We start from the raw sequence: 20,421 nt of genomic DNA on the forward strand, positions 1-20,421 counted from the left end.
TTTGATGCTTTGGACAAATCGGATCTAGTCAATCGTGTAAAACTTCGCTTGTCGGTATGTTTAAAAATGTAGTCTGGAAAGATGAGAATTCACCCATACAAATTTTCATTGATAAAACCTAATTTACAGGTGCTTAAATTTACTCCTATATATTGTGATCGTCATACTGGACGATTTTAAAACACCATTAGTTTGCAAGTGGCAACTAGCTAGAGTGCAACGACATGGTACTGAGATAGTCGGATGAATCAGACAAGAGCATGCAACTGTCATTTCTTGGCTCTGTTTGGAATATTAGACTAAGACTAATTTTGAGAGTTAATATTTAGCTTTGAATCGGTAAATTGAGAATTAGCCTAAAGTGAGCTGTTTGGATCTATAGGCTAATATCACCATTTCTCTCTTATTCCTACTATCTAGGTATGCGTGCAGACTCACCTTTTTGCGGAGCTTGTGTAAATTAGCCCCATTAGCATCTTTTGGAGGGGCTAAGGATTTGAGGTGGCTAATTTAGTTTAGCCTAAAATTAGCCCACCTATTTAGATCCATGAGAGCTAATTTAGAGCTAAAAAGTGGAACCTAAAACTTATCCCAGGTATCCAGGGCCCTTGTAACATCAAAGTCGCCATCATCATGACCGCATGACAGACGTTTAAGCTCCCCCTCTTCGAACATAAGTAGGCCTCCACTTCCGAGTCTTGTGCTCTCCACACTCCTGCTCGCGTCGGCGCGTGTGCCAGTCGCAAGCGGTTTTCTGCGTCCCGTTGCTCGCGCGCTTCTCCCAACACAAGTACGTTGTCCCTTCTCCCCGGCGGGCATGGCCGCCGTTGCCAACGACGACGACACCAAGCTCACCATCGTCCTCGGCCCGCCCGCCGCCTCGCCGGGGTCCAAGGAGACTACCTGCGCCTGTGGCGCGCTGCCCAGCACCGGCGGCGGCGACGACGTCACCGCCACGGCCGTGTCGTCACCGGCGCGGCGGGAGCGGGACGTCCAGTGGCTGCGCGCCGCGGTGCTGGGCGCGAGCGACGGGCTGGTCTCCACGGCGGCGCTCATGCTTGGCGTCGGCGCCGCGGGCGACGACGACGACGACGACGACCTGCGCGCCGTCGCCCTCGCGGGCCTGGCGGGCCTCGTCGCGGGCGCCTGCAGCATGGCCATCGGCGAGTACGTGTCCGTGCACGCGCAGCTGGACGTCGAGCTGGCCGAGCTCGAGCGCGCCGGGGCAGCGGGCCGGGCTGCGGGGCTCCCGAGCCCCGGGCAGGCGGCGGCGGCCTCGGCGCTGGCGTTCGCGGCCGGGGCGGCCGTCCCGCTGCTCGCGGCGTGGTTCGTCACCGGCTACAGGGCGCGGGTGGCGGTGGTGGTGGCGACGGCGACCGCCACGCTGGCGGTGTTCGGCTCGCTGGGGGCCGTGCTGGGCCGCGCCCCGGGTGGCCGGGCCGGGCTGAGAGCCGTGGTGGGTGGGCTGGTGGCCATGGGGATCACATATGAGATCATGAAGCTGTTCAGAATCCGTCATGGAGATTGATGGGCCCGAAATGTTGGCGTTTCATGATGTTCGAAAAAAGATTATTGTCCCAAACATGACAAAAAATATGGTAATAATTTTATTATGGCCAGCCATGCGTTTGTGCTATTGTACGGAGTCTGAATTTACCCTCCACCCCGCTCAGTGGCACATGCAAGTAATTTCAAAACTTAAAAAGTTGTACAATTGTATCTCTTTCAAAGACACGTTTAAACTAAGACTTCACTTGTATATGTTTCGATAATATTTTTCAAAAACACATAAATATTCATAAAATAAATATTCATCTATCTAACAAAATTGTTTACCCTTATCTTCATAACATGAATACCAATATCCGCTTAACTGAACTCAAGCATGTAAAACAATATTCTGTAAACCCATAAGCATTTTTTGCAAACCTCATAAGCAAATTAGGTACACTAAAAAAATCTCAAAAATATATATCATTAAAATATAGTGGTGTGAGATCTTATTCTGAAGTTTTTATTTAAACAAACACAATTGTGTAATCGGATTTTGATTTCGATGCTCGATTTTGAAATTAAGATCGGTCTTTTTTCCTTCTCTCCCTCGCATGCACCTCACATGCACGCATACACATCGTACTGTTTTTCCTAAACGGGGCGGCCGGTCTAATTTACGGCTAAATTAGCCATGTCAAAAAAATAATCTTAAAAATTGGTAGAAATCTATTTGTAAAAAAAAGACATTGATATAGGCCTTGAAAGGCAGGAAGCAATTGAAACATGTGTAATCGTGAAGGACTGCATATGAGTCCATCTAAAATTACTGAATTGTACAAAGTGTGGTGCTGTTGATCCTGCATACTGCTTTTGCTAGTATTTTCAGGCAAACTGCTTTTGCACGAGGCGTCATATCTGGGCTTATGAGCCTGCCCAATTTTGGCTTTAGTTCTTTGCATCAGGAATCATGTGACACATGAAAATTCAAACTTAAGCAGATCAAAAGGAGCTTTAGGATGAACCAAAACGTTCGAAACATTCATTGCATTTCACATTTCAATGCGTGCACTTCAGTTAAACATTTCAACTTTACAAACCCAGCAACTGGGTCATCATCTCAGGGCACCTGGATGGATGGATGGGGATGTATATGTGGTAGCGTATACATATATTGCATATATAGAATTGTTCACGTCCTAGCAGCTACTTTGTTTCCAAAAACATCTCAGCAGCCACCAGCTACTTAAGGAAAGTCAGATAGCTTCTACTACTACTTATATACAGTGAGCTTTCATCGTCATACTGTATGCTAAGGATCTCCATCTGCGGGTTTCTCCTCAAGCTTGGTGTCGCAGGGATTCCCTTTGCCACGATTCAGTATCAATTCCCTAATCTCCTTGTATCTGTTCAGCTCCTCCAGCGCGTCCGCTGCCGTCCTTGACCTCATCAGAGCGGAAGGCACCACTGCAGAGCTTGATGCACCCCTGCCATGTTCCTCAGTCATGACCCTCTGGAGCGAAGAAGGTTCTTGAGGAACTGGGGCACCAGGGGCCGTCGGTAGCCTTTCCCTGAGTCCCGGGGCATTCTTAAGGATGCGCATGAGACTACCTATTGCTGCATCTGGAGACCTCGTTAACGAGCCTCCAGCTTCTTGACTCGATTCATGGTTCTCTCTTTCAGAGAGATCAATCCTAGAAAAATAGATGAAGATCCACATTAGCTTGATGAAATCAAGAAGCAAATGCAGATACAAGAACACCTAGAAACATATAATGAGTTAATGACTAGAGAAGATCGCAAAATTAGTAAAAAAAAATATTTCAGACTGATCCCACTGCGACCTCATTGAAGAACATAATCGGTATGTCATGCACAGTCCCTATACTTATCTCTATTAGGCGACAAACTTAATAGTAATAAGACTCACCCTTAAGTCCCTAGGCTGTATCTTTATTAGGTTAAGGGTTAGGTTAATGAGGCTCTCAAATTATCTCTGCAATTTTGAAAGCCACTATAACTAGTTTAACGTGTGAAGGTAGAAAAAGTTGTACCTTCTACAACTCTCTTGCTGAACAAAACATGTATGACTAGTTTAACCTGCAACGGTAGAAAAAGTTGTACCTTCTACAACTCTCTTGCTGAACAAAACATGTATGACTAGTTTAACCTGCAACGGTAGAAAAAGTTGTACCTTCTACAACTCTTCCACAAGAGGATGTAGCAACAAACTATAGAGGATGTTTATCTTGCTAGAACAAACTCGTAGTAGAAGATGTTGCCCGTATATTGATTTAGTAGAACTAAAACTGTAGCCTATAGTTTGAAAATAATACAGACTATGATTTTCATGCAGTTTCTAAATAGCAAAGAGGTATGCAAATAACACATGAGTACAAAGAGTGTAGACTTCAGTCATTAATTTGTAAAATAATACAGGTGTACGTTGTAAAATAATACAGGTGTACCGTAACTTTGTAATTTGTAATTATAATTAGTAAATAACACACGAGTAAGACCCTTTATCCAGCAGATATTTGCTTTATCCAGAAATTCCCATATTCCTTTCTTTATCAACCATTGTTCTAAAAGGCAATCAACACACACCTTGCCTCATACCATTAAGAATAGCACTGCCTCATAGCACATGTAGGTGCCCCCTCGGGGGCGGGTGGATAGCCTGGCTGGCTTCAATGCCAAACTCCAGAAACGGAGTGCCAGGTTCGAATCCTGGGTGGTGCATCTCGCTGGGAGTGAGATCGTCACCGGCCAGGCGTATCGCGGAGAGAACCTGGATAGGGTTCCAATTAACCTGGAGGCTAACCCATCCTCTGGCCTCCAAATGTAGGGGCCCACTTAGAAGAGACTAGGTGACCCCCCATCAACGGTCTAGATTTTCATGACCAATAATTATTTTTATTTTATCAGTTCAACAAAGGGTATGTATGACGTCTCTAGTGAACACCCACCAATTTCTTCCTTAAAATGCCCTTGTTCCACACAACCTACTGGTACAACTGGTACATAGACCATATATAATTCAACTAAAGTAAAGCCAGATTCAAACTGACCTGAACCAGAGATAAGTGGCATACTGGTACATCAGCCTGACCCCATATCCACTTTAATGTTTAAGAACCCTAAGGACTGCCAAATGTACCTTAGTTTTTCCCAGAAGCTATACAAGTTAGTAACGAATGTTGTCTACACCTGCCCTCCAGATGTCCAAATGGTATGGCTCCCTCCATGTAATATTGTTCATACACCACTCATGCATCTCCATGGTCTTAGAAATATGTTTCTCAGTACATTAAAAAGAACATATGGCATATTCAATGCTTGTACCATGCTACCAAGATCATGCTTAATCAAAATATAAAGTATTAGCCAAAAAAAAAACTGTTTGTGATGAAACTCATAGCAAATCAGAGAGAAGATACATAACTGAGCAAAAACAGAAACTTAGGAGTCATAGGAATCACAGAAAGTAATAGAAGCAGGGGGGAAGAGGTGATGCCATTACATCTCCAGTAGGTTGTTTCATTTGAAGAACTGGATAACTTTATTTAGCCTTCAGAGGATGCTTTCATTTGGAAAAAATGGCAAAAGCCCCAATCATCAAATATATAGCGATATAGACAAGTCTGAAGTATTTCAAGCAACCAACAACATACCTTGATAATAGAGAGAACAGGTTCTAAAAAGCATATCACTCCAACAAAAAAGTCATGGACAGAAAATGAAACACACATCAACATATAATCAGAAATAACTGACATCCTTTAACATATTGTCAACTGGTATGACGAACTATTCTGACTCACACAACTTATGTAGATGCACCTATGCACCTCATGATACCTAAATTAGTTTTGCAAAGAAACAATGGTGCCCTTTACTTAACAAAATACCTATAGAAGTGAACAAAATGATAACTCAATTGAATACAAAAGCAACAGCAAGTTAGACCTGAATGGACACTGAAACACTATATTTAGGTAAAAGCTACAGGAGGCCAATCGAGCAACCTTTAGTAATTAAAAAATGTATCTTCTCTTCCCTATGGACACCCTCTTTCAGCATTTATTATCCTCTCATGAAACCTAAAATAACAATGCTCTGTACCTGCTAAGTGAAAACCGTCCAGTTTTCCCTACAGAAATAAATGCTATAGCATGCAGTTTAATATGACGAGCATTGTTGCATCAAAGGACTTTTGAAAAGGCCATATACATAAGTGGCCACTTTGTAGTGCAATAACCATTGTCAAGGCATTCACTAAGTAAAAATAATGCTATCACCTTCTAAACCAAAATAAAGGAGTGTTCAATCTTTATCAGATACCTACAACATCTATTACACAGAGAAATCACATGCATTCACGAGGATATGCATGTAAAGGGGATCAAACATAAACCACAGGGAACAGCAGAAAAAAGAAATGAAACTGTGGCAAAATGGGTAGGTTAGTCGATTCAACCAAGGCATCCTCTCAAAAGGTTACAAACAATAAATATTTTCATGATTAGAGCCAGAAAGAGAACCTGCTAAGTTGATCGATGATGGTGTCTTTATCTTCCCATGCAAAAACCAACTCTCGTTCATCCAGTTCATCCATGATGAAAAGTTTACTGGAGGTCCGAGTCAACTTTAGTCCACGAAAATATACCAAATCATCTTTGCCAAAAGATAAAACCTGCAGCAAGAAGCAGAACAAGAAATTCATAAGTCAGAAATCAGATCCAATCATCAAGAACCTCATAATATGATGATGGTGTTCGTCAAGTTTCACATTTTGATTGAGAAGATCAACAACAAAAATGCAATCACCTTTTGCAAAGACTTCTCATTCTGAACCTCACCCAGCCTGACCAAATCCTTCATTATTATTGATCTATCATTGGGAGAACGTGTTAGATTTTCGTTTCGAAATGGGCACTGTTGCTTATCCTTCCTATGTGGAGAAGGAGGCAGCCTGCTACAACCTCCACCAGCCCTCACTGTGGTAATACTCAATGGAGCACTCTCATATCGGAAGAAAGGATTTCTTGGGTAGCTAGAAGGCGAATGGGATGGTGATGGCGACAGAGGTGGCGATGGATAGCACTCTTCATTTACTGTATCTCTGTTCTTCGCAGATGATGATGTGTCAAGTTGATGTGAATATGCTGTTGCAGAATTATCAGTGGGCATACGTGATGATGATGCGGATGGTCCAGTTCCTTGTTCAGTGCTCCAACTGTGCCGCCTGTTCACGGTAAAAGATGCAGGTGCAATGCCGTCTGAAGGTAGGGAATTAAACTTCCTCAGAAAATCTGTTGTGGGGCTTCCAACGTAATCCATGATAAGCTCTGTTGCCATTGGTGTGGTTGGCTCTGGTGCTGCTGCTACCTCCAGCACTGGCACATATGAAACTGACAAGCTCAAGCGACCCGACAGAGTTTCAATTGGAGCAAATGCATAGTGTTTCATCTCTGCATCCTCTGCACGGGTGAATGGCTCAACAAATGATGAAATCTTGTGTGAGAGGCTGAGTGGACGTATTCTTCCAGATGAACTGAGCTCCTGGAAGAGATGGTATGCTGGCAATAGCCTGACAACCAGATATAGTGACCGGAATAACACTGTTGAGCCATTGTATGCCCTCCGGTACAAGCTATGATCACGAGCAGAGCTGCTCCTAGACTTCTTGCCACCGTTCTTGCTACCATTACCACTACTGTTGACAGACCTGCTAGTTTCATACTTTATCACCCACCTTTCGATGATCCTGCCGGGCCCAGCACTGGTGGTTTTGGTATTGTCACGTTGCAGGAGCACAATGTCAATGACCAGAGGCTCAATGTTGCTCTGCCGCCACAGGTCAAAGTTCTCAAGCGCAGCAGGGCAGTCCCGGAGAGCGAGATTGAACCACCGGTCACGCGGCTGGCTGCCGGACAGCGGCGATGACGGCGGGGAAGGCCGCGTGAAGTTGCGCGACGAGTCGTAGGGCGACCTCGACTCCAGGATGATGTGGAGGCTCTTGGCGAAGAACTCGGTGATCACTTGCTCCACCATTGGCGGCTCCGACGCGCCTGCAGCTGCAGCCGCAGCCATGGCCGTGTGGCTGTGCGCCGCAGCGGCAGGCTTCACACTCACAGGTTCAGTCGAACCCCACAGAATCCTGAGAAACAAACTGCGCCGGCACCATGGCCAGATCGAAGGAATCGATCGAGCTGCCAATGGGAGGATGGGTGGAATCGAAGTTAGTTGCCATAATACATCCAAATACCTGTAATTGGGTCAGATCCGAATAGAGGTAGCTTACATTAATTAGGGTTTGGAGAGCTCACTCTCGCGCAACGGGAAGAGAAGGGAGGGGAAGGGGTGGGCGTACCTAGTCGAAACTTGCCGCCGGCGATGGGCCCCAAGGAGACGTGGCGAGGGGCGGCGCCGCTCGCCCAGTCGCCGCCGCCAGGAGAGAAGGGCCGGCCGAGTGGGTTTGGGGGAACGAGGGGTGAACGCTACAGGAAGCGAGACGCCCCCCTGGATGGCGTCTTGCCTGTCGGCTGATTTCTGTTTTCTGTTTTACTGCTGGTATTATAGAGGTTATTAGTAATCCCGTATGAAACACATAGTAATTTAGAGCTTTGTGCTTGATAGCAATGTGCATTCTGTGTTTCATGTGTTTCAAATACTGTATGGATGCAAGTTTACTCCTATCATCATAGGAATCTTCATGAAAGAGCAGAGTCAGCACATCTTGGTATTAATAAAACCATCATAGGAATCTTCATGTGTTGCCTTGGAAGTTATTAATAATTTGCATTAACTTCTTGATGACATGTCAATTAAATATTACTTACTTGTTGCTTCAGCAGTTCAGCTTCTTCCTAATATCTCTAACATTGGGCAAGCATAGAAAATATGTAAATTTCTTGAATACCAAATAAATATATTATCGATATATATTTCATGGTAAATTTAATGAAACTAATTGTTAGTACTTCTTTATAATTAAGTTTGGTCAAAATTAGATAAATTTAACTTAGAGTAAAGTTCGAGTGACAACCAATTTTAAATAGAGGAAGTATTTCTTTTCTAGGGACTAGGACCTGTTTAGTTGGTGAAAAATTTTGGGTTGAAATTTTTGTGAACCTTTACGACACTAATTATAAAACAAATTACACAGATGGACAGAAAATCGCGATGCGAATCGATTAAGCATAATTAATCCATCATTAGAGAGTATTTACTGTAGCACGACATTGTCTAATCATTGCATAATTAGATTCATTATATTCGCCTTGCGATTTTGCCTGGGAGTTATGAAATGAGTTTTGTCAGTTATCTACATTTAATACTCTCAATTAGTGGTCAAATGTCGAAATTACTGTAGCGCATTAAAAAATTTGAGAACTAAAGGTGATGCACGCTTACACGTACCATCAACTATATGAAATCTAAGTTAGTATATTTCAATATTAATAAATCGCGATAGCTGTCACACTGCTAATGAGCATCTTGCCAGACAACATGTCAATGTAACATTTTATATTTTTCTTTACATAAAAAATGTAATTATCACCTTAGGCTATAATATTTCTTTAGAATTTAAGTATACTTATTATGTGTTTTACGGGAATTACTCCAGATTTCAACTACATATGTGGTAAATAATATCTTTAAATTACAAGAAATATATATGTGGCACATGCATTTATTTCAAGGTTCCATGGCAAATTTGGAAGGAAAAATGCAAATGCTTGTATTCTTTAGTCTACTTTTAGTTGATACTTCATAGTCTCTGATTTTTTTATAATACTCAAATTTTTCGAACAATATGAAGCTTATACATTGTTATAAAATCAACAAAAGTTGTGTAAGGAAAATTGTGGTGCGATAATCGTATTCTCATTTTGGTGTTTTTCACCATTTCACTGGATCACGGCAAGAATCAACAACTGCAGTTAGAGATCACTGCTTCATGTTCAGAGTTGTGCTCCTCTTGAAGTTTTTTTTTCACTAAAAATACTAAAGCGTTGCTAAATATGATGTCAGTGCCACATGTGGATATGTTCTTATTTCTCGGTGGCCTTCCAAAAGCCATAGAAATCATGGTAATATATTATTGTTCATTTCATCATTTATAGAAAAAATGGTTAATTGGAAACCGAATTACACAAGAAAAAGTAACAAAAAAAAAGAGAGACCACTAAAACCAATCTAAAATATTCACAAAACAGTAGAACAGACGAACAAAGCAATAGAGCAATATGTTGTGACGTGTCTATTGCTTACTGATGATTTAGGATGTGAGTCTACTTCTTGCTTATGCGAGGTGCCACATCCTAAAAATTCAATTATTGGTATTTAGGATGTCATAGACAAAACAAAACGAATTCATGTTTTCTCAAGTTTTTAAATTTTCTTGCCAACACTTAGTTAAATAACATTGGTCTTATCCTAAAATATTATTTTCTTAATTGAATTAGTGAATCATAGGTATGGGTGTTAATTGGTGACCCTTAGATGCACATTCAACCTTCTTTAGTTTAAAATTTTGTATTACTTTTTGAAGAAATCTATACTATAAACATCGAAAACAATTGAAAACTTTTCTCACCCAGATCTGGCCCGCCGTACCCCTCATGCTGGGCCCGCCTGTCGGGGCCGAGAGGGGTGGGAGGGGGTGGAGACCCATAGAAACTACTCCCTCCGTCCACAAAAGAATGCAATTCTCGTTTTTCGAGGAGTCAAATAATTTAAATTTTGACTAAATTTATATAAAAAAATAATAACATTCATAACACAAAATAAGTACCATTAAATTAGTTATAGATTATATTTTCATAATAAATTTATTTGAATATATAAGTACTAATATTATTTAATATAAGTTTGGTCAAATTTGAACTAGTTTGACCAACACGAATCCCATAGTTGCATTCTTTTCTGGACGGAGGAAGTAGATGTTAGGGGATATTTTCTATACTATAAAGATCGAAAACAATTGAAAACTTTTCTCACCCAGATCGGGCCCGCCGTACCCCTCATGCTGGGCCCACCTGTCGGGGCCGAGAGAGGTGGGAGGGGTGGAGACCCATAGTAACTAGATGTCAGGGGATGTTTCTGCCAAAAATCAATTCTTTTTGTCACCACATGTTTTCTTACCCACCCGAGCACACCCACCGAGCACGGATTGACCCACCCCAACCAAATACGAGAGGAGACCGTCCCCTCCCATAAAATTAAATCTAAAAAATCTCATCACCGTACCTTACCTGGACACCAAATATGTGCTTAATTTCCATGTCATCACCTCCCTTTTCTTAGAGTAATTTCTACCTTTCGCGGTATTGTAGTCATGTAGTCGCACACAACGACACCAATGGAAGTTGTTTGTCCTTTGAAGTGGAAACGGAATCCAACACCAATTTGATCACCATGGCCTGTGATGTGAGGCCGGCCAATTCCTGGCGTGAATAGATAACGAAGAGAGGGAGAGAGCGGACAGGGCAATTGGCATCTCTCTTTAATATACCAGGATCCATCGTCAATCAAGAAGAATTACATGGTGGAACGTGGAGGAAAGGGTGAGCTCCAATCATACTTGTCGTCCTGCTTTGCGCGCCCTGACCGAGCGCGTCCACCTCGCCGCCGCCGCCCACCTAGAGGTGGTAAAGGATCTTAAAATTTTAAAATTTAATTTAGATACTCTAAACACTGGATTCTAATTTTATATAATTTCGAGCTAAAAACATATATAGCCGAAGGTAGATTGAGAAGACCACTAGAGCGATCCAGTCCAATTTAAGCTTTTTGCATAACTAACCTAAGATTTTTTCCAATTTTGCAAACGCTATACAACGTTGTTTTGCAAAATGACCCGTTGGCCCCTAAAGTATAGAGTTAATCACATTTAAAGCGTTATTCTTATATTTTTGAACCTTAACTGGTTGATTGTTTTAGCTCCATTCCTGTTGCAATAGGTTCGTATTGACCTACGCTACTAGATAGCAGTAATATCTGTCGTTGTACATATTTTAGGAATTAATTTGAATATTTTTATAATTAGAGTATAATTCAATGTATTTTGAATTAAAAGCTAATTAGTTTTTTCAAATCACGTGTGTGTCGCACGTGCGTCTATGCTAGTAGTATAAAATTTTGAACTAGAGAGAATTGGAGGTACACCTAAAAATCACCACTAACACCTCTAATCATAGAATATACTCTGGAACACAGTACTTTTTGTGACGTGTGAGAACAAAACTGTCAATAATCTACCATATTTCCTCCCCTAAAATAATGAAACATTAAGCAATAAAGTTCCTGGCATCAAATGACCACAGGCTTAACACAGAAAAATTCGACAGATTTTCTCTAAAAAAATTGAAAAATCCGTCCACATGAATAGCAAACTCCCTAAAATATTTGACGTGTATACACACCGGACTTTTGCAAGTTCGTTGTGATCCTAAAACCCCCAACCGCATCCTCCGTTTCTCCGCGCCCCTCTTCCTTTCGCCAACAGGGTTCCCGCGGCGGCGGCGACATCCTCTTCTCTGATCGCCGGGAAGGCCGGCGATGGTGTCAGCAGACGTGACGCTGTCCGGCGCCAACGGGCAGCCAGCGGGGGAGTTCGTGGAGCAAAGGCGCTCCTCAAGAATCTCCCTATCGCCGATCCGCCGTCTGCTCCGACCGGGAGTCCCTCTCCCTCCTGCCGTCGCCACGTGCTCGGCGGCGTGCCGGACCCGGACAGCGGCGCCCTGCTCACGCCGGGGCTGCTGCCACGCCGCGCCGCCGGCCGCCCGCCCGCCTTCGTCGCCTCGGCGCTCGCCTGCTCCTACCTCTCCACCGGCCGGAGCACCCGCTTGCCGCCGTCGCGACGACCCTTCCCACCTTCTACCCCTCCTGGACGTCTGGCTGCGCCATTGCCGGGTGCCTCGGCCTCCACCGGTGCGCGAGGAGCGGTGCTCCGGGCACCCCGCCGGCTCATGGTGGAGAGGATCGAGAGTGCTCCGAGGGATCGGCGATCTACTTCTTGCTTATGCGAGGTGCCACGTCTTGTTTGCTCGCCGTCGTCGTGCCGACGACATGGCTCGTCTCGCGCCCAGCGCCGCCGGTGGCCTTTGCCAACGAGGCTCTGCTGGTGGTGGAGCTCCCGCTCGAGACGCTCTTCCTCGCCTGGCCATGCAGCAGCAGCAGCTTCCTGGGGTACATCCTCACAGCGTTTTCATGGTGCAATCAGAGCCAGGCAAGGCCTTTGGGGATCGGCATCGACAGCTTGTCAGAGGATGGGCCTGATGAACATGTCAGAGGATGCCTGATCAACCTTGAGCTTGCAGGAGTGGATGAGCAGGGACAGTTCAGAACCAGTACAGGGCAAAGAAGAGGAAGAGGAACCAGTACAGGCTCTCCTCAATCTGCATGTCACTAGATTCATGGTAGGATAGCACTGTAATCATCGGAATAGTAGTGATTCCATTCCAGTATGGGTATGGTAAAAACGACCTACCATAAAACCTGTTAAGCTTACATTTAGTATGATTTATCCCAGTGGATGGGCTGTCTTTGAATGAAGCGTATAGTCATCTATCTAAATACTCATTCTTCAATCTTCCTTTAAAACCTCATGACTTTCTCCCTATCACCCATTCAAGTAGCTCACATGCTTCATTTCGTCATCGTTTTCAATTAATTGCCACTATTGTTTAAAGGGGAAATTTTGAAACGAAGAAAATAACTTCCAGAGCCAACCCCAATATACAAATACTCCTATATAGCGTATTTAGAACCACATTTCTAATCCCCACCAACCCCAACACACACACAGCAAAACTTTTGATATGACTATAAATTCATCCATCGTTGAATAAAAAATTTAGATCAGTAGTTTTATTGTAATTAAGATTTGGTCACTGTGATTTCCTTTTCAATTCACTAGTGCAAGGGCAAAGAAACACAGCCAGCTCAATCGACTGTATCACATTTCTCAAACGGTGTGAATAGGACCACATTTGATTCTCTTCACAGCTCACTCACAATAGCAAGAATGGCGTGGAGCAATGACATCAGATTCACCGAACATCAACTTATATCCATGCTCAGTTCAATGGAATGGCACTGGGGCAATGACATTAGATTCAGCAAACATCAACTTATCCATGCTAAGTCCAAAGGAACACACATGCTTGGGAAGGAAAATTGTTGGTTTATTACAAGTTCACAGAATCAAGGCACAAACATAACAGTTCGGGAGCTCAGCCAAGTTCCAAAGGCGCCAAGGTTAACGCAAATGGATAAGTCGCTCGCCGAAAGTAGCATCATGCATCATCTGAGTCACTTGCCAAAAGCACCACCACAGACATCACTTTAGCTTCTTAAACAGCTTTGGTGCTACCTGCAGATGCATGTTTCATAGAAAATTGGTTATTATCTAGCTCAACGGTGCTTTTCTTCAGCTGATTGTAACAAATATCAATGTAATCTGGAAGTTTATTATTATCCAAAAACTAACGTAATCTGGAAGTAAGTACTTACACATTTGTCGATGCATGACCAGTAATCAAAATACTGCCCGGTGCAGTGTTTGTGTCCAGTATCATCATTCTCGACTCTCTTGACACATTTCTGAAAACAGACAGCCACCCTTTAATGGATGAACAAGTACTTATGCACCATGTATGAATAGTAAACATTGAAATATTATCACCCATCCTAGGGTAAAATGAAAAACATGATGGGCTGAACGCTAATAATCAAATTCAGTTTTTTAAAAAGGTATGTACAAGTCTACAGCACCATATCCAGGGAACTGCAATGAAGATTCGTATGATTCTCAACCTGACAACCTTACAGCTCAAGTTCTGCATTCGCGAAGTAAGTTATAACTCAAGAGATCGAAAACAGGACCACATACAAATTTTACTATTAACAAAGCAATGGTTGAATAGCTAATCAGAAGCTGAAAATAACTAGTTAGCATGCCTGTTAATAGATTGGGAGCATAACTCTCAGAATGTCATGATTGTGCTGTCTGATCAGGACAATGGGAAATGTGAATACAAGAATTGTAGAACATATATAATTTTAGACCCAACACCACTTGACCGACAGTAATTAGCTCCAAACACTGGCTGCCAAGATAAGTCTAATATAAGCCAAGGCAATGTGCAACTTTAAAATATTGTGGAAGAAGAATCTTCAAATTGGCTAATAATCGTATGTTCACACTTCACACAGGTGAATAACTCAAAATAGGTTGGCCCATGATTACACAAGAAAAAGACCATGGCTACTACCAGCAACAAGCCCTGGCTAATCTGGTCAGGTGTTCAAAGTGTGTTGCTTGTTGAGAAAAGCTTCATTTGAATTTCTTCCACTGTTCTGCCAACCTCAACGAGCTAAGTTTGAAATTTTATGAAGGAATAGAAATAATATGGTTCCAGAATCCTTTTACCAACAAAAAGATATGTTAAACAGTAAAGCAACTAGAGTTTTGAGCTCCCATAAAAGAAAGAGAGCACATACATCATACTCATAAAGTGATTTTACACACTGTGGCTTGCATCGTTCCTCAAGATACTTCTTTTGATCAACAAGTTCCTCATCGTCCCTGGCATAGAACAACATTAGAAAACCATAGAACTTGGACAGAAAAAAAGGGAGTGATTCAGAACATTCTAGTAACAGCCAGGGCCCTTGTGATGTGAATAGCACATTAGCACTTCAGCCTGTGCAATGTGGGCACATATTAACATTCTGATCTGTGAAACCCGAAATATCTGCAGAGTAAGACTGTCGGCAAACAGTTTGTTTACTGTAAAACTATATAGCATTAAAATGAAGCTATAAGGCAAACAAATCTTAATTCTCAACTTAATAGCGATTTGATTCTCATAAAGAGCAAGGCATGGGAATATGGGATATAGTAAAATTTTGGAACCAGGTGGCCAGAAAAACACCATACAGATTACTATTTACCCAAGGAGGAAACAGCCAACAGGAAATTTTAATGTGGCATTGAATCGTTGATTAGAAGAAAAGGGTCCAAGGACACCTAAGCATAAGGTGGCAATCAATCTAATCTGACACAGTCCTCCAACTATGATCGAATAAGAACGTCTTCATACATGATTCTGCATGAGGGCACGGAGTAGGCACTGGAATGCGCTACTGTAGATACTGCTTGTATAGAAAAGATAAGCTACATTGGCCGGACGAACAACTTCCCTCAAGCACAGCCCGGCCACCATGCACAAAGCCAGAGCTACAATCAAGCTGCCACAGCCCACAGTTACGAACAACACGAAAAGTTAGCATCTAGCTACGCATCATTCTCACTCCAATCCACAAAAGGGCAAGCCTGTTCTTGCCCTCTGGCAAGTCGCAACTGAACAAAAAACTAATCAAACCGCACACCCCGGTCGCTGAATTCCTGTGCGCAAGATGCGGAGGCGCATCCGTGGTTAGCTCGACCCAGCTCCAATCGGAAGGAACAGCATCGCATGCACCGGACACGCGCGCAGAGAAGCAGGGCACCCAGATTCCGAAGCTACCAAAGAACTGATCGAATAAGAAGAATCAGGAGAGCGAGGAAGAAGGAGTTCTCACATGGCGACTGATAGAGAGAGCCGGACCACCTGGCCTTGCTCCGACAGGAAGGAGAAGAGGAGATCCAATCCAATGGAGGGGATCTGATCCGAGGAGAGTGCTTGGGGGGATTGAATCGGGTTGGGATGGCAGTGGGAAATTTGTTTGGGGGAAGCGGGTGGAGAGAGAGCCAGAGAGGAGACCACGAGGTTGACGACGCCGCCGTTCCTCTTTGGGCTTAATGTTGGGCCGCTGACCTGGGTCTCATTTTGGCCCAACACTTGTCAAAACGAGCTTGCCACTAGATTGGGCTTAGCGCCACCACGTGAACGGCCCAACTGTTTGGAACCCGTTAGCCCTGAGCCCGGTTTTGTTGAGCATTTCTTTGGGTGGGTGGGGGGGAGGAAAGGCTGAAAGTTCTGGACTTTTGAAAACCCTTTGGGAATTCAATTCAAAATCTTTTAAAAATCGGTTGAAATCCGTTAGCCATATCCGAGAACAAAGCTCAGGGTGTGTGTTGCTCCTCAAGATTTGATGGGAACATGCAACTACAACCTTGCCGCTGCTAGCAAAAAAAAAAAAGAGGAACTATCATCTGACCCTACAAGAGCTGCAGCAGCCACCAGTAAACGAATTCCCCTGTTCCTCCAGCATCATTGCTACGCATCACCATCAGCAGCAGCAACAATAGCTTTGCTGCTAATGATACATCCTAATGAATGAACACGCAGCTCTGATCTGCGATTCCATCCATCGATCCCAATAATCCCCCTTTTTCAGGGCAGGCTTGGGATCATCGTTGCCACAGTTGGGAGCTCAGGAGGGCGATCAGATCAGATCAGATCATATCAGACCAGACCGACTAATAAAGGCCGCCGGCCGGCCGACGATCGACCAGCAGAGAGACGAGGAGGAGAGAAAGAACTAGCACGGCCCGCCTTTCCTTCGCGGCGGCGGCGGAGTACGCTGCACTCTGCTGGAAACTATCAGCCCGAGATCGCATCAGACCGGCCGGATGCCATGCCAGCGAAGCGCGGGGAGCAGCTGTTCTTCGCTGGTGCGCCGCCGTGACCTGAGGACCGCTTGGTATTGATGATCGTCGCCCGGCAGGTCCTCCTTTGAGTTTTATATAAACGTGTGCAACCATGGTGAACGCGATGTGATGAAATGCTGCTGATCTAGGTTTAACGAAAACAATGCTGAATTCAAATCGCATTCAAACTGCTGCAGCTGGATTGCAAGATGTTGTTTGTTTACTTTTTTTTATAAAAAAAAGAGAGAGAAGAAAGTGTGAAGAGAGGTTCCAGTTCCAGTGCGATTCGCCTCTTCAAAGGCGGCCCAGGCTGGGCACTTGGGCTGACGGGCACAAATGGGCCCACCGTCAAGATCGATCCGACGGCTCACGTGGCCCACCGGAAGGTCCACGCAGGCGCCTGCCTTTTCCTGATTCGGCCCTTGCCGGGTGTTCTTATTCCCTTGCGGTCCCGTCTTTATCCTTTGGGTGATTGATCTCAAGGACAACTGATTCCTGAGCTCCCACTTCCTTGATTTCCCCTTTCTATTGTTTATTTACAATTTTCACCATGGACCACTTGTTGCTTTTAGCTGAAGGAATGATGGCATGAGCTGGTTATGTATGACTTGTTTGCACATCCCTGAAAATTGCAAACAAAATTGCTCTTGCAGGTTTTGTATATCATCATTATTTCAATGAGACACCATGTAAGTAGGATCTTAGCTACAAGATTCAGAGTAAAAGGCTACTCCCTCTCTATCAGTGCAAATGAAGGTCCCTTTAGTTTTATTTCCCAGCTTTCCCCCGAATGTAAGTCATTCTATAAAAGGAAAAGTCCAGTTTACATCCTCGAACTATCATAAAAATTTAATTTTTAACCTTCAACTACAAAACCGGATAACGAAGACCATCCAACTATCCAAGCGGGGAAAATTTGGGCCTTTGGGTGGGTTTAAAGGTGATTTTCTATTTTGTGAAAATTAAAATATTTAACTTTAAACTAAAAAATTCATAAGTAATTCATTTTAAATACAAAAAATAAAAAATGGATATCAAAAGTTTTCTAAAAATGTAAACTATATATTGGCATGATACTTTTCAGTTCTTTAGATCCAATTTTTTTATTTTTATAATATTTGGTTGCTTGTAGTTATGTCTATGTTTCTTAAATAACCAAGATCCAAATAGAGCCATCATAGATAGGCTAAATTTTTAGAAAAATTTTGGTACTAGTTTCAAATTTATCTGATTTAAAATGAATTAATTTTTATTTTTTAGATCTAACTAGAATTTTTTTGAAAAATACAAAACCACCTTGGAAATCAGCCCAAGGGTTAAATTTGTCTGATTTTGATAGTTGGATGACTTATAATATCCAATTTTGTAGTTGAAGTTTGAAAATCATACTTTTGTGATAGTTCAAAGGTGTAATTCAGACTTTTCCCTTCTATAAATTATATCTATTTTTTCACTCTTTGAGCCCTTTCATAGCAAATGGCACAACTCTCGTAAATAAAATTAATAAAATGGTCATATTTCACTATTATGAAGACATAAAGGTCATTTAATCTACTTTACTTAATCCTTACGCTCAAGTAAGACAACGACATGCATTGCAGCCGGAGGGAGTAAAATGGTTACCCGAGGAGCACCCTGTGCTGCTGACTGAAGCCCCACTCAACCCCAAGGCTAACAGGGAGAAGATGACCCAAATCATGTTTGAGACCTTCAATGTTCCCGCAATGTATGTTGCCATCCAGGCTGTGCTTTCCCTGTACGCCAGTGGACGTACAACTGGTAATAATCTATTTACATGATTGTCCAAATTCATTATGCACACTTTTTCCATCTTATTAGTTATGAATCGCTCTTCTTTCAGGTATTGTGCTGGACTCTGGTGATGGTGTAAGCCACACTGTGCCAATCTATGAAGGTTATGCCCTACCTCATGCCATCCTACGTCTTGATCTTGCTGGGCGTGACCTGACTGACAGCCTGATGAAGATCCTCACTGAGAGAGGTTACTCCTTCACCACCACTGCTGAACGCGAAATTGTAAGGGATATTAAGGAAAAGCTCGCATATGTGGCTCTTGACTACGAGCCGGAGCTGGAGAATGCCAAGAGCAGCTCATCTGTGGAGAAGAGCTATGAGCTGCCTGATGGGCAGGTGATCACTATCGGTGCAGAGAGATTCAGATGCCCCGAGGTCCTCTTCCAGCCTTCCTTCATTGGTATGGAAGCTCCTGGCATCCATGAGACCAGTGGCGGATGTACACCCCGGGCCACCCGTGCCATGGCCCGGGGTTCGGCCCAAAAAATTACTGAAGAACCCTAAAAAATTGCTGAAGAAGATAAATATACTACTTCGCGATGACACTTGTTGTATATTTTCTATCTTTCCATTATGTTCTCGTGTATCTTTTGAACTTCCATTATGTTCTCGTGTATCTTTTGAACTATGAGTTTGCCGACGTCTGGTTTTTGTCACAACTATATTTAAAACTCGGCCCGGGGTTCAACTCAATCCTGGTTCCGCCACTGCATGAGACCACATACAACTCCATCATGAAGTGTGATGTGGATATCAGGAAGGACTTGTATGGTAACATTGTGCTCAGTGGTGGCACAACCATGTTCCCTGGTATTGCAGACCGTATGAGCAAGGAGATCACTGCCCTTGCACCGAGCAGCATGAAAATTAAGGTGGTGGCACCGCCTGAGAGGAAATACAGTGTCTGGATAGGAGGGTCCATCCTTGCCTCCCTTAGCACCTTTCAACAGGTTAAACTTACACCTTTCATATTCGAGTTGCTATGGCAAATATTGCAACTTATCAGTATATTCGCTATGTTCTTCGTATTAAATATATGCTCTGGTATTTATGCTACAGATGTGGATCTCGAAGGCGGAGTACGATGAGTCGGGGCCAGCAATTGTTCACCGTAAGTGCTTCTAAGCTCAAGGGACCTCTTCGTCTTCATTCTCTGTATCTGTTCCTCTCATCAATTCTGTTTCATATATAAGCTACAGTGTTTGAGACTGCCAGCCTTTGAGCAGGCAGTGTTGTCGATTTATTCTTTTGTGGCTCGCTACAATGCATGCATTGCTCCAGTTCCTTTCCATACCAAGTTTGTTGCTAGTGGTGAAAACAACAAAAAAGGTTGGAAGTTATCCAAGTACCTAGGATAATCTATTTTGACTGTACTTGTGTGAGCCACATTATTGGTTCTCTTTGCACATCCATCTAAGAGATATGCAGCTCATTTGGTTTTGTTGTTTGTGCCAATGGTTTCTTAGTACATTGTGATCTTAGAAGTTCATGGATGGTATAAGTTC

General features: G+C 43.2%; 4 protein-coding genes across 6 annotated transcripts; 2 read left to right on the forward strand and 2 right to left on the reverse strand.

Moving 5' to 3' along the window:
- Positions 1–817: 817 nt before the first annotated feature.
- LOC120686593 (vacuolar iron transporter homolog 4-like) lies at positions 818–1,528 on the forward strand. Its single transcript, XM_039968803.1, has one exon. It carries the CDS (start codon positions 818–820, stop codon positions 1,526–1,528), a length of 711 nt encoding a protein of 236 aa, XP_039824737.1.
- A 983-nt stretch (positions 1,529–2,511) lies between these two features.
- LOC120684638 (autophagy-related protein 13b-like) lies at positions 2,512–8,052 on the reverse strand. 3 transcript variants are annotated; one of them, XR_005679393.1, is made up of 5 exons: positions 7,868–8,052; positions 6,322–7,706; positions 6,036–6,187; positions 4,563–4,792; positions 3,052–3,185 (listed from the first exon to the last, which is right to left on the reverse strand). XR_005679393.1 is itself a non-coding variant. In XM_039966521.1 (4 exons), exons 2-4 carry the CDS (start codon positions 7,585–7,587, stop codon positions 2,804–2,806), a joined length of 1,800 nt encoding a protein of 599 aa, XP_039822455.1. In that variant the 5' UTR covers positions 7,588–7,706; positions 7,868–8,052; the 3' UTR covers positions 2,512–2,803. The 3 variants fall into 3 exon arrangements, 2 of the variants coding, with proteins under 2 accessions (XP_039822455.1, XP_039822456.1); XM_039966521.1 differs by lacking the exon at positions 4,563–4,792 and having other exon boundaries at positions 2,512–3,185; XM_039966522.1 differs by lacking the exon at positions 4,563–4,792 and having other exon boundaries at positions 2,512–3,185; positions 6,322–7,762; positions 7,868–8,025.
- A 5,495-nt stretch (positions 8,053–13,547) lies between these two features.
- On the reverse strand, positions 13,548–16,725 carry LOC120686594. Its single transcript, XM_039968805.1, has 5 exons — positions 16,674–16,725; positions 16,090–16,348; positions 15,007–15,091; positions 14,017–14,106; positions 13,548–13,876 (listed from the first exon to the last, which is right to left on the reverse strand). Exons 1-5 carry the CDS (start codon positions 16,723–16,725, stop codon positions 13,844–13,846), a joined length of 519 nt encoding a protein of 172 aa, XP_039824739.1. The 3' UTR covers positions 13,548–13,843.
- Positions 16,726–18,720: 1,995 nt separating this feature from the next.
- Positions 18,721–20,348, forward strand: LOC120685392 (actin-7-like). The gene is made up of 4 exons (XM_039967282.1): positions 18,721–18,880; positions 18,963–19,336; positions 19,627–19,866; positions 19,976–20,348. The coding sequence occupies exons 1-4, from the start codon at positions 18,787–18,789 to the stop codon at positions 20,039–20,041; spliced, it is 774 nt and encodes a 257-aa protein (XP_039823216.1). The 5' UTR covers positions 18,721–18,786; the 3' UTR covers positions 20,042–20,348.
- The last annotated feature ends 73 nt before the right edge of the window (positions 20,349–20,421 follow it).

Source organism: Panicum virgatum, chromosome 8N, assembly GCF_016808335.1.
Source record: "Panicum virgatum strain AP13 chromosome 8N, P.virgatum_v5, whole genome shotgun sequence".
NCBI classification, from domain to species: Eukaryota; Viridiplantae; Streptophyta; class Magnoliopsida; order Poales; family Poaceae; genus Panicum; species Panicum virgatum.

Excerpts from the sequence above, each read along its gene's own strand:
- LOC120684638 (XM_039966521.1), bottom strand. The coding sequence starts at position 7,587 with ATGGCTGCGGCTGCAGCTGCAGGCGCGTCGGAGCCGCCAATGGTGGAG. Across the intron at positions 6,188-6,321 it reads ATGAGAAGTCTTTGCAAAAG|GTTTTATCTTTTGGCAAAGA; the intron begins GTGATTGCATTT and ends TTCTTGCTGCAG. Across the intron at positions 3,186-6,035 it reads ATCATCGATCAACTTAGCAG|GATTGATCTCTCTGAAAGAG; the intron begins GTTCTCTTTCTG and ends CTATTTTTCTAG.
- LOC120685392 (XM_039967282.1), top strand. The coding sequence starts at position 18,787 with ATGACCCAAATCATGTTTGAGACCTTCAATGTTCCCGCAATGTATGTT. Across the intron at positions 19,337-19,626 it reads GTATGGAAGCTCCTGGCATC|CATGAGACCACATACAACTC; the intron begins CATGAGACCAGT and ends GTTCCGCCACTG. Across the intron at positions 19,867-19,975 it reads CCCTTAGCACCTTTCAACAG|ATGTGGATCTCGAAGGCGGA; the intron begins GTTAAACTTACA and ends TTTATGCTACAG.
- LOC120686594 (XM_039968805.1), bottom strand. The coding sequence starts at position 16,725 with ATGATGCTGGAGGAACAGGGGAATTCGTTTACTGGTGGCTGCTGCAGC. Across the intron at positions 16,349-16,673 it reads TGGTGGCTGCTGCAGCTCTT|TGTTGGGCCAAAATGAGACC; the intron begins GTAGGGTCAGAT and ends CGTTTTGACAAG. Across the intron at positions 13,877-14,016 it reads GGTCATGCATCGACAAATGT|GTAGCACCAAAGCTGTTTAA; the intron begins GTAAGTACTTAC and ends ATGCATCTGCAG.
- LOC120686593 (XM_039968803.1), top strand. The coding sequence starts at position 818 with ATGGCCGCCGTTGCCAACGACGACGACACCAAGCTCACCATCGTCCTC.